The sequence below is a fragment of the Brassica napus genome, chromosome C4, assembly GCF_020379485.1.
Source record: "Brassica napus cultivar Da-Ae chromosome C4, Da-Ae, whole genome shotgun sequence".
In the NCBI taxonomy this organism is placed as follows: Eukaryota; Viridiplantae; Streptophyta; class Magnoliopsida; order Brassicales; family Brassicaceae; genus Brassica; species Brassica napus.
The window spans coordinates 55,394,275-55,407,441 of NC_063447.1; the positions used below are offsets into that span (position 1 = coordinate 55,394,275).

General features: G+C 33.7%; 2 protein-coding genes across 2 annotated transcripts; both read left to right on the plus strand.

The window, feature by feature from the left end:
* The first annotated feature begins 4,304 nt into the window (after window positions 1-4,304).
* On the plus strand, window positions 4,305-8,590 carry LOC106379132 (probable E3 ubiquitin-protein ligase ARI9). The gene is made up of 2 exons (XM_013819139.3): window positions 4,305-5,604; window positions 5,931-8,590. The coding sequence occupies exons 1-2, from the start codon at window positions 4,420-4,422 to the stop codon at window positions 6,240-6,242; spliced, it is 1,497 nt and encodes a 498-aa protein (XP_013674593.1). The 5' UTR covers window positions 4,305-4,419; the 3' UTR covers window positions 6,243-8,590.
* On the plus strand, window positions 6,555-7,025 carry BNAC04G42510D. The gene has a single exon (XM_013817926.1). It carries the CDS (start codon window positions 6,555-6,557, stop codon window positions 7,023-7,025), a length of 471 nt encoding a protein of 156 aa, XP_013673380.1.
* Window positions 8,591-13,167: the final 4,577 nt, after the last annotated feature.

Consider the following 13,167-nt stretch of genomic DNA (forward strand, 5'->3'; position numbering starts at 1 on the left):
CTCTGCGGGCTTAATTTTTCCATCGGCCATCCATAACTTGTTTTTACTTGGGTCGGGTCGTTCCACCACTTTTTTTTTCTAGCCTTTGAAACTCATATTATAGAATAACGTGCAAAGAAAAACATGTTTTATCAAGGTAAATCATTTTCAGTCCCAAACTCTATTTAGATAATAGATTAGAAATTCAATGCAAGATCACAGAAAAAATTGTAGAAAACAAAAAATGTGGAATGCCTTTGTTTTTTATAAAACCAAATTCCGACCATCTTCTAGTTAAACAAACCTGATAAAACAAAATTCAGATAATTGATGAGATGCAGAAGAAGAGAATGAAGTCAAAAGCAACTGATTCTAAAAAAAGAACGAGGAAGAAGAATGAATCTTATGTGAAGGGCCTCCATATAATTAGAGATTTTGTCACTAATTTTGAAGTCTCCATACGAATTTAGACACTAAACAAAAAAATTACTTTTTTAACATCAATACATCATCATATACAGTGGCGTACTCAGGATCCTTTTAAACATGGTTCAAAAGTTAAATGGACTTTAAATCCAGACAAAAAGAAGTAAAATAGGCAGTAGAGTCGAACCCGGGTTTAAGGGATCAGCCATAGTAAGATGTGTTGCTAGCTGATCACCCTTCTATATACATACACGTGGATCCGCCTCTCAACATATATATCATTACCCAGAAACAGTCGTCCGCGTACATGTCTTTTTTTTTTGACAAAATGTGAATTCATTTAGTAGAAATGGCATTGAGATACAAAAGTTTGGATCTAAATCTGCTAAAACTAGCAAATGCTACCTAATGATCCCCCAAAAAAGATAAAAAAAGATTCTTAGATACATAGTTAGGCCTAATCTATGAAGACTAAGGCTAAACATGGAGATCAAAATGTCAGCAATTGGCACTCGAAGACCTAGAGGACACTTTAAAGCGGGAAACCTGCAAAAAAGATTAGAGGTCTAGGAAAAGCTTAGGAGCGGATGAGATCCCGAAAGGAATCAGAGGACGTGACAGGCGGAGGCGGTTAGGCAATCTGCTGCTTTAGTACAGCTCCTTCAAAGACGTTAAACTCTATAGATGTACACTTAGATTGTTTGCAAAATTCTACTGGATTACCAGACCCCACACTACATATTTTTGTGTCAAGCATTACTCGATTATGTTCCATCCAACTTTTACGTATGGTACGTTTTAGTTGCGCTAATATATTTGGTGTATTCGTAATCTTTTTCAAAGATTTTGTATTTTGTATTTTGGTTGATAATAGTGAAAATCTATAGTTTTAGAACAAAACCTATAGTTTCTGAACAAAGGTCTTAAATATCTTTAGCATTACTTAAACTAATTCACTCAGATATAGTCTAAAATATACTTTTTCTTTTCCCAAAAATGAAAATTGTCCGTCTGTCAGATCTGATGACGCATATATAGTTCTTTTTTGGGTTAGACTTAACTCCGTAGAGCAAATCTATAATATAATGAGGCAGTTGCCTCATTCCTGAGCCGCCACGTTAGCAGGTGAGTGAGTCCCACTTTTAAAAAATGTGAAAAAATGTCAAGCATGTGGCTCGAACCCGGGTTATTAAGTCATAAACACCAACATTTATACCACTAAACTAAAGGATACTTTGTACATTAATGTCCGAAACTAATATATATTTATGAAGATCGAAAACCTTTGCTTCTTCGGTTTTCTCTGTGGGCCGGGCCTACAAGTATATTATGAGTTTCATTTTTAAATGAGGTTTATCACGTTATATGAAAAAAACAACAATTATAGTTTTTCCAAATTGTAAACTGTCTTCGTTTAACATGAGTTAGGGTTCTTTTAAACATTGTCTTAGACAAGTCTGAGTTACAGAGTTGCGTTGTGTGTCTGTTCATAATCTATTTTTTCACCGGTGAACTCTTCATCTCCCCATCTTAAATCGTTTGATCTTAAATGTTCCTGATTTGTAGCCTTTCTGTAAACCCTAAATATATGATTCTCATCTTTGATGAACCCAATCTGCATCTCCACAAAACTCATTGATTCATCTTAGCTTTAACGATCTTCTAGAAAATGTCTCTCTGTCTCTCCAGTTCCTCAAACCGGCGTTCCCGGCATCCGTCACTCAACCTTCGAGTCTCTCCGTGTTGGTCGTAGTAGTCAGAGCATAGCCTCTAACCTCCTCGCTTATGGGATTCCTTGAACTTCAAGAAAGACAGTGAGTTTATGGGAATCACGGTTCTCTTCCTTGATGAAAATGTAAGTTAATTTTCGATTTATCACACTTATGTAATAGAATTGTTTTTAATTGGTTTCCTGATTCTTTGTTAAATAATATTATTTGCAGATTCCGTTATTCATGGGTTTATTCCCGCCGGACGTGCTAATCATTACATGCCATCTTTGAAAGCCGGTTCTATTGTGAAAGTTGATCGTTTTGAGGTTTCTAGGTGCTCAAGCATGTACAAGATAATTGATCATCCATTCCTCATTCGTTTCATCTTACCAACTATTATTCATCACGGGTGCTTCTGAGATCAATCTCCAGTCATAATTAGACTGTTTGACAATTTCCAAGTGATTGCGACACAAACCTAGAACTCTCAGTTATATTATCATATTGCATCTCAGTTTATAATCATAACTGATATTTAAACTCGCAGATGTGGTTGGACAAATCCGTTCTGTCCAAGGCTCTGACCTTAGCAAAGAAACAACTCGAGTCGTTTTCCGTCTCCTCATTGATCCGTAAGAAACAATCACACAATTCTCTTTATATTATTATCTATATTGTTCTAACATCAATAATTAAAAAATATTTCCTATCCAAATTTTGTGGTCGTCTATTTATCTCCCTTACTTATCAAACTATTTTTACACAAACCTTTATTTTACAGCTTAAAAGAAACCACAACAACCCAAATAATCAAAACACCAAAAACTAGAATTCCAAAAAAGACGAATCATTAATGACCAACTCTCTTTTTTGTCTAATCTTAGAAATAAACTTCAAAACAAATATACCAGACCAATCACCTCAACTAAAACTCAACGACACATACATCGAGTCAGCTAAACAAATACAATCTACACGGCCAGCTATTTAACAATTTACAAACTTACTTTCGCAACGACACATACATCGAGTCAGCTAAACAAATACAAACTACACAGCCAGCTATTTAACAATTTACAAACTTACTTTCGCAACGAAGAAGACGAAGACGACAACCAAGATCAACGAAATTACCTAAACAAAAAAAACATAGTAAGTTATGAACTCTGATAAATACAACTAACAATGATTTTTGTTTACATATTACCCATCAAATAAAAGATAAACAAATACAGCCACAACAGGAGATACAAGAGACAATCCCGACAGACACAAAGGCGGCAACAACAGCTCCACCTGCTCACTCCTCTTGTCTTATAAAAATAGCCTACATGCCCAATGTCAATAGGCTAATGCTATTGTCTTCTTATGAGAAATACATAAATTCGTTTAAAACTCATTAAAGCCCAAATACTCAGAACTATCACTCATTTTATAGTTATTTCTACAAGTCTTCATGTATTTGTTTTAAAGGTCTGGTAAGGGTAACAAGTTTAAAATTAAAATAAAAACATATAACAAACATAATAAGGATAATAAAAATTATTAATTAATACACACAACTTACAAAACTAAATTGGAGAAAAAATATCCAGAAACAAAAGATACTCTCAACAACTTTAATATAATTTATGCACTCTCAACAGTACAAGAAACAAATTAAAAAGACAAACAAACAATAAGTCTCAGTGACACAGCAAACAACAACACGAACTATATCAATCACATTACTAATACAGTTTAGTCCTTCATAAGTGGAGAACAATGCATACACAGTTCATCATCACAACTCTAACCCTATAACAATAAAAAAAACTTGAAAAACAACTCAAAACGCAAAATTCACAACTACAATAACTCTAGCAAATATTGAGATGAAACAAGAACTCTGTCCACAACTCCGCGCTTGCGCGCGGGCAATGCCCCTAGTACTTTTTAATATTAATGAAAACATTAGTAAAAAAATCTAGTTTTTAAGAACAAAACCTATGGTTTTTTTTGAACAAAATATATACCAGTTTCCTTCTTCTTGTATACGTTTCAGTTTGTGACTTTTCCTTTTTCAGCCGTTACTTAAAACATAATGCGTCCCACGTGTTGAAGTTTCATTGCATAAATATTTATACGACGTGGATACGGAATCTTATAAAACGAGATGATTTTAGAAGAGAGAACTCGTAAGCCCCCACCAAAAGAAAAGATTGAAACCCTAATTATCACGAGACAGAAGAACAGGGTTTGGGTTTTGTCTGCTTCCTATAAATCTCAAAACCGTTTAGGGGCTATTGTCTCTCCATCGATCATGGATTATTCGGATGATGATGGCATGCTCGATATTGAATCAGGCGAAGATAATTTATACGGTGACGACGTTGATCCTGGATTCGCCGAGGAAGACAATGACAACGATTCTGCATCTCAGCTAAGTTATGTTATACTCAAGGAAGAAGATATTCACGAGCATCAAAGGACCGATATTGAACAAGTTTCTACGGTTCTCTCTATAAGCCAAGCAGAATCGATCGCTTTGCTTCTTCACTATCAGTGGAGTACTAGCAAAGTCGAAGATGAATGGTTTACCGATGAAGAGAGAGTTCGTAAAACCGTCGGTATAGTGAAGGAGCCTGTCGTTGATCTTAATCACACGAATATTATATGTGGAATTTGCTTTGAGTCCTATTTTCAAAAGGACATTGCAACTGTTTCTTGTGGTCATCCTTATTGCATGACTTGTTGGACCGGTTACATCACTGCGAAAATCACCGGTGGTCCTGGCTGTTTGATGGTTACATGTCCCGAGCCTTCTTGTTCTGCTGTGGTTGGTCAAGATATGATCGATAAGCTCATATCTAATGAAGAGTATAAGGAGAAGTATTATAGATATTTCTTTAGGTCTTATGTTGAATCCAGCGGAAAAAAGATAAAGTGGTGTCCATCACCAGGGTGCGAATACGCGGTTGATTTTGGAAGAGGAAGTGAAAACTATGACGTTTCTTGTTTGTGTTCTAATGACTTTTGTTGGAATTGTAGTGAAGATGCTCACCGTCCTGTGGGCTGCGATACGGTGTCGAAGTGGATATTCAAGAACAATGATGAATCCGAGAACACGACTTGGATACTAGCCAATACGAAGCCTTGTCCCAAATGCAAGCGTCAGATCGAGAAGAACCAGGGATGCAGCCATATGACATGCTCAGCGCCTTGCCATTTTGAGTTTTGTTGGATCTGTCTTCGTGCATTTCCATGTCCTGGGGATTGCAACAAGTTTAAGGGTGGTGATAATGAGGCTGAAAACAAGAGAGAAATGGTCAAAGCTGACATGTATAGATACATGCATTATTATGAAAGATGGGCAAGCAATCAATCGTCAAGGCTAACGGCTAAGAGAGACTTGGAGAAATTGCAATCAGTGCAACTTAAGCAGCTTAATGACAAACAAGACACACCAGAAACTCAGCTTCAATTCATTGTAGATGCATGGCTTCAGGTTAGTAGGTATATATATACTATTAAATAACTAAGACTAATTTATAACTTGGTGTAGAAATTGTATATTTGTTTTCCTTAAATCTTTATGCAGAATGGAATATAATGTGAAATGTCATGATTAACTGAAAACTAGACTATAACAAAGGTTTCACAATTATATTTTCCATGATAAATCTTGTTGAATCGATGAATAGCAAGCGTGATTTCTCTTAGAAGTGTGATTAGTAAAAGCTTGCAATCATTCTCGTTTGGGAGTTAGTTATTGAGACCGTAAGTGAGACTTTTGTTAAGGAGGTCTTTATGTGATTCATTTTACGATTGCAGATCATCGAATGTAGGAGGGTCTTGAAATGGACATTTGCATATGGATACTACCTTCCTCAACATGAACATGCCAAGAAAGAATTTTTCGAGTATTTGCAAGGGGAGGCTCAAGATGGTTTGGAGAGGCTTCATCATTGTGCTGAAGTGGAGTTTAGACAGTTTGTAAGCGAAACTGGAGATCCGTCTAAAGATTTCAATGATTTCCGCATGAAATTGACTGGCCTAACTAGAGTAACCAAAACCTACTTCGAAAATCTGGTGGAAGCTTTGGAGAATGGTCTTGCTGATGTAGAACAAATGAGAGCAAAATAACAACAGACTCTTTGTCTTCTACCATAAGATAAAAGTTGGTGAGAATGGTCTAAGGAAGATGCAAGTTGTAACTGAGGTTTCTCAGTTTCAGTTTTATGTGTGTTTGTGCAAAGAGTTTGTGTCGTTGTTTACATTATACTCTAATTATTGCATCCTCTTTGCCTCCGCTTCATTAATTTTGGGTGAACCAAAACCAATGCCGTTTCTTACAAAAATTATCTATGCCAAGAGTACATGTTTCATCCTTTCAATATTTGTGAATGATATTTATATTAACTTCGGGCTAGAAAATCTGAAAACAGAACAATATGGATGAACAGTCAAGAAAAGAAAATCACCACCGCCACGCAAAATCCCAACCCGAGCTCCGTCGCAACGAACTGTTCGGTCGTCAATAGAGACGCGGCTTGGAGAGCTACAAATCAAACTGCTGGTCTTGGTTGGACAGTGAAAACCCTCGAAGGAACTGCTGAATTCACTCTAACTGCTCGTTTTGTTGGTTCAGCTTTGTCTGCAGAAGGACTAGCCATGAGAGAGGCTCTGGCTAGATGCAAGGAAAGGGGACTTAAACGGCTGCGATGCGAATCTGACTCTGCTCAACTGATAAAAGCTCTCACCTCAGGAGAGGCTCAACCGGAACTATATGGGATTATCTCGGATGTTTGTAGGTTCTCTAGTTATTTTGATGAAATCTCCTTCTCTTGGATATCAAGGGAAAAGAACAATGTTGGACAAGCTAAACAATGTTTGGTTGAGGAAGAAGTCTTTGTGCCTGGCACCTAACTCTCATTTATGCATTAATATAAGTTCGTGAATCAAAAAAAAAGAACAATATGGAGTTTTCTTATCACTCAAACGTCTAGACGGACCAACAAACGATATAGCTGGAACTCGATCATTTAGTCTCGATACGCAGGAGTTTTATTGGAACCGAGAGAACTCGATGCTCCATAAGAGAAAACTAAACTTACCAGTTTAGCACCTCCATCGATATAGTAATTTTAATAAATATACTAGATTTTGATCCGTTCTTTCAAAGCATAGAAATATTTGTTTGATTTATAACTTTATATAATAATCATATATATTTGTTAAAAGTCCGAGATCATATTCATACTTAAACGTTTGCGTTTTGATGATTATACTTGAGATTTAGATATTTTAAGTATCTTATTTCAGATTAATATTTTTTTATAATATGTTATTAATGTTTTAAAGCGAGATTATGATCTACGATTTAAAATTTACAACATATTCTATTAAAAATTGATAAATTTTATAATGCCGTATGTTTTGGTTTTGTTTTTGAAAATTCTTATTTTCAGTTGCTATTTTTAATAAGTTAGCACTGTAATATAAATAAGTTTTTAAAACTAATAGAATTTTTTATATTTTTTGTTTTCTCAAAACTCAATGTAAAATACATATCAGATTTACTAATATAATTAAATTGGCTTTGAATAAAAAAATAAAATAAATAATGTTTGGCCTTTGTTTACATCCAAAATTTTTAAAGATTGAGTTTTTAACATATAATACTAAATCACTTTGGGTTTTGTTTTATCAATTTGAGGAATGATATGGCAATTTAATTATCTTCAAAAAGTAATAAAAGAATCGTATAAGAGATTCTGCTTTAATAATATAGATAAGAGATTCTATTTTAATAATATATATAATCAAACTAATATGTTATTTTACTACAGTTTAATTATATATATTCAAACTTTGATATTAAAATAAAAATGGATCAATTAGAAAATGAAAAACATTGTAGTGCTATGGCATGTGTATCCATGAATTCTAAAACTCGAACATTTTTTTTCTCTTTTATCTTTTATTTTATTTTTATTAACCTTTTTAGGCTGAAATATTACGTGTGAACCTTGCATTTTTTTTTGTCCATAACCTTTTAAGCTGGTCCACACTTTTTTGGAGTCCTTTGAAATAAATTACAAAATAATAACACGAAAAAACATGCTCCACAAAGAAACAGAACGATTTTTTGGCGCCAGTCCACCTAATTTCCTTACACGTTTTTATCAGGGGTTATTTGTGAAATAACCAAAAAAAAAACTAAAATTAGTTTTTAAGAGAGAGAGTAGAGAGAGATAAGAAAAAAGAACGGGGAGAGAGAATGAGATTTTAGTCATATTGTGAATTTTGTTTTTTTTCTTAGCTAGTAGATGCAATTTCCCTTTTTCTTAAAGGTTTTTTGCAAGATTGACTCAAAACTCAAAGCAAAACCTAAAACTAATCCATGTTTTTCTTGAATTTTTCTTTTGTTATATTCACCCCACAAGTTCATGATATTCACGAAAATGCCATTAAATTTTTTTTTTTTTTCCAAAAATGACATTTTTACTCTCTCTCCCTCGTCATTTTCAAGTAATTACAAGATTGCCATTGTCATCAATACCCAACCACCATGAACAACCAATTTGAAGCTCTTAATGCACCTAAAATCGATTTACACTCTCTCTTTCCCACTTGTTATGAACTAAAAACAACATCTCTTTCACTTTGCCTCTATATTCATCCTAAAAACTCAAGCTTTTGATTCAAATTTTTTTATGGTTTATAGAGCCATTCAAGCATACTATTCTTGGTGGGTTACTTTCGTTTGAGATTATGGGTGGTTGGAGAAGACTTTGTGTGCTAAGGAAGTCATCTCACTAGTTTAAGGTATGAAATTGAATTTTTTTTTCCAGATCTGTTTGTGTAGAAGACTTACCCGTAAGTAGTCTGGCTGTAGAAGACTTACGGGTAAGTCTTCTGGTCAAACGGACGACTTAATTTTAAGTCGTCATTTTTGTTTGTTAAAAAAAAAATCTAGAGAATACCCTAGAAGACTTACTGATAAGTCGTCTAGGATAAATGAGTTAGTTTTGAATTTGACCGAATTGTGTCAGATATTTGACTTTTCCTGGACAACTTACGAGTAAATCGTCTCCGGGAAAAAAAAAATTTCAATATTTTATTAAATCTGGATGACTTATCTGTAAGTCGTCTCAGGTTACTTTTGCAATTGGAAAATAAAACTTAAATATTTAACTTTTCCCATACGACTTACGCAGAAGTCGTCAAGTAAGACGACTTACTTGAAAGTCGTCCATGATAAGCAAAGTCGTCCAGATTTATTTCCTAGATTATGGTCAAACCTTGCTTATCTCGGACGACTTTCTTGTACGTCGTCTGCCTGGACGACTTTCAAGTAAGTCGTCTGGGTAAAGTTAAATATATAAGTTTCTTTTTCGAATTGCAAACTAACCTGAGAAGACTTACAAATAAGTCGTCTAGCTTTAATAAAATATTGAAATTTTTGTTTTCCCTGAGACGACTTACTGGTAAGTCGTCTCGGAAAAGTCAAATATCTGATACAATTCGGTCAAATGCAAAACTAACTCATTTATCCTAGACGACTTACTGGTAAGTCGTCTAGGTTTTTTTTTTAACAAACAAAGCTGGACGACTTACTTGTAAGTCGTCCTATTTAAAATTCAATTGCAAAAATGACCTGTTTGGACGACTTACTGGTAAGTCTTCCAGACGACTTACTGGTATGTCGTCTGCGTCAATGTTTAGTAAACTTTCATTTTCTCTATGTTTACTAATGTGTTTTATTTTGAATTTTTGTAGATGATGCGTCAGTTACATGCAGTGTATGGAGAATGGTTGTTGAATGATTGCCGTTGGGATTTTGTGGTTGATAATGTCAAAGGAGCGAGAATCATTTTTTTTTGGGAAGGTTCGACACATGCTGAACTTCTTGCAATGGCTCAAGAAGATTATAACCTGGACATGAGCACATAATCTGTGGAGATAACCTACTCATTACCAGCAGAAATGATGCAGGCTCCAGACACCCCTCCTATTCATGTTACAAGTGATAGACAAGTTCGAAACTTGCTCGAGATAACCAAAACGCATGGAGTACGGCTTTGTGTATCAAGCCGTAGCAAGGTGGAAACGGTTTCAGAGTTCAGGGAAGATGATGAAGCTGATGAAGCTGATGAATGTTTTGAAGATGATGATGATGATTTGGTTGAAGATGAAAATCATGATGGGGAGGAGGACGATGGGGAGGAGGACGATGGGGAGGAGGATGCTGGTATTTCTATTGTTGCTGAAGCGAACGAGAATGGTGAGGATTACAGTGTTTATGGAAATGTTGAAGATGAGGATGAGGAAGATGATGATATGTGTTTTGAAGATATCGAAAAGATTGAAGGAGGAAGATCAAATGGTAACAGTATCTATGTCAACCAGAGTTTTGTTAGCAAGGATGCACTGCTTTCGGAGCTGCGGTTGACAGTAGTGAGGTTTAAGTTCTCCTTCAGAATATACAAGTCAACGAAAACTCTCTTTGTGACAACATGTCCGGTTAGTGGTTATCAATGGAAGGTCAGAGCGAGTGTGAAACATGGGACAAACACGTTTTGGGTAACAAAGTATGTGGAAAAACATACATGCTCAGCGGGAGACCGACTCGCTCAGCGGAGACACTGTACTCCGAAGTATGTTGGTAGGATTTTCATTGATCGTGTTGGAATCATTGATGGGTTGAATCCGCAGCATATCACTGATGCAATGAAGAACATGTTTGGCATGACGCTTGATTACACCACTTCATACAGAGCACTTTTATATGCACAAACATTGCTGAGAGGATCAGCAGAAGATGGGTATTCGCGTCTGCCATCATATCTCGAGCAAATCTCGATTCTATCACGGCTATAGAACTTGATTCTATCAATAGATTTAAGTATTTATTTCTCTCTTTTGGAGCTTATATCAAAGGTTTTAAGTATCAGAGAAGGGTCATTGTGGTGGATGGGACTCACCTAAGTGGGAAATATGAAGGTGTTATGTTAGTTGCAGCCGCACAAGATGAGAATTTTCAGATATTTCCATTGGCTTTTGGGATCGTAGATGCTGAAGATGAACCTTCTTGAGAATGGTTTTTCACAAAATTGGCTAGTTGTGTATCTGATGAACAGCCTCTGGTGATAGTCTCTGACCGGCACGCGGCCATTAAAAGTGCGTGTGATAAGGTGATAAAAAAAACACCTTATATATGGCCGGTAAATAATCCGGTTAGGTTTAAAAGTATATTGTAAAATTAAAGGTTTGGTCCGGTTTGGACGACTTACTAGTAAGTCGTCAGTTGAATACTGTACATCAGACGACTTACTCCCATACCCTAAATTTAACCCCTAAACTAAATTGACTAAATTAACTAACTAACCACGTTATAAACCCGTAGTTATACTTAAATAGTGTTTACTATACACAGAAATAAAAACACTTAGGTAAATTTTAAAGTTTTCAAAAAAACATATATGCATTCCAAAATCTAACCCTAAGAACACATACAATACTACGACATATGTTGGCAAAACCTAAACCAAAGAATATCATGACTCACTACTTTCACTCATCTATGTTGAAAACAATTAACTTTTGTTATATCTTAATTTATATCTCTTAAAACATATGTTAATTACATGATTTCAATTTTTCACTTATCAAAATATTTTTTACAAAATTTTTAAATTATTTCTAAGTAAAACTAGTCCAGACGACTTACGGAGGTTATAAACGTAAAAAAATTTCGGTTTTTTGTTTGTTCACAAGGGGTTGGTTGTAATTTCAATAACCTTTTATTAATGAGAAATTACACCTTATATACAACAAAAAAACATAAATACAATAAGTAACTAAATCGCATTCCTCTTTCCTAGTTTATCATCATATCTCTCTCTATTCTCCCTTCAAAAATCTAATTTTCCTTTTTTGGTTATTTGGCAAATAAACTTTTTTATTAAATGCTTAATAAAATATTTTTGTACCATCAAAATTTTATCATCGTCAGACTTGAATATTACTTTGTAAAACATCACACAAAATTGATATTTAGACAATTCTGTCAAATAGTCATTTTACGTTTGTGTCACAATAAAAACATTCAAAGAAAAAATGACAAAAAAATCTTATTAAAAAAATAAAAAATTCTTCTAGCATTTGCTTTATAGATATATAAATAATAAAAAAATAAAAAATAGTAAATTTTTTTTTATATAATTTTGAATTATAAGTTTTTAAATTCAAACTTTTTATAATATTTTATTTTTTCAATTTTTTCTTTTTGACATTCAAAACTGCTTTTGAAACTATTTAAAAAATTTAGACTCCACCCCTTCCCCTCCCCCTTTCCCTCAAATCCACCCCTTTAAATGTAGACCCAAATATAAGTTTAGTTAACCGTAGTGATATTATAGTATTTTAAATTGTCAATAAAATTTTTTTTAGTCATTGTTTTTTGAAGACTCTTTTGTGAAAATAAAATAGTAATGGCCATCCTAGATAATTCTTTTTGATTTTTTAACCCAGCATATTTTAGAAAAACCAATCCAAATCGTTAAGAAAAAGTAAATACTCTCACATTGCTTATCAATTTATTCAACAGAAAAAACATTAGTAAATGAATCATTTCTTCATAATGTATAATGGGAAATTGTCAAAAATATCAGATTTATAATATTAATTTTTCATATTTACACTAACGACTTTTATCCTCACCTATAAAATATATTTATAACCCTAGAGATATTTAATATAGACTTAGGGTTTAGAGTTGAGGTGTGGGATAGAATTTTTGGAATGTAAAATTTAGAATTCTAATAAATATATAAATAAATATTTTAAAGATATAATTAAAAAAAATTTCAATTTTCGAAAATAAATTTTGAAAAAATGAAGAAAAATGAAATTTTTTTATTAAGAGTTCGAATTTGAAAATGTATAATTCAAAAATATAAAAAAAAAATATTTTTAATTTTTTTATTTATTTAAATAATTAATTATTATATATATAGAGAACAAGGTATAAGAGTCTTTTGCCTACTAATGAAAAAAATAATTA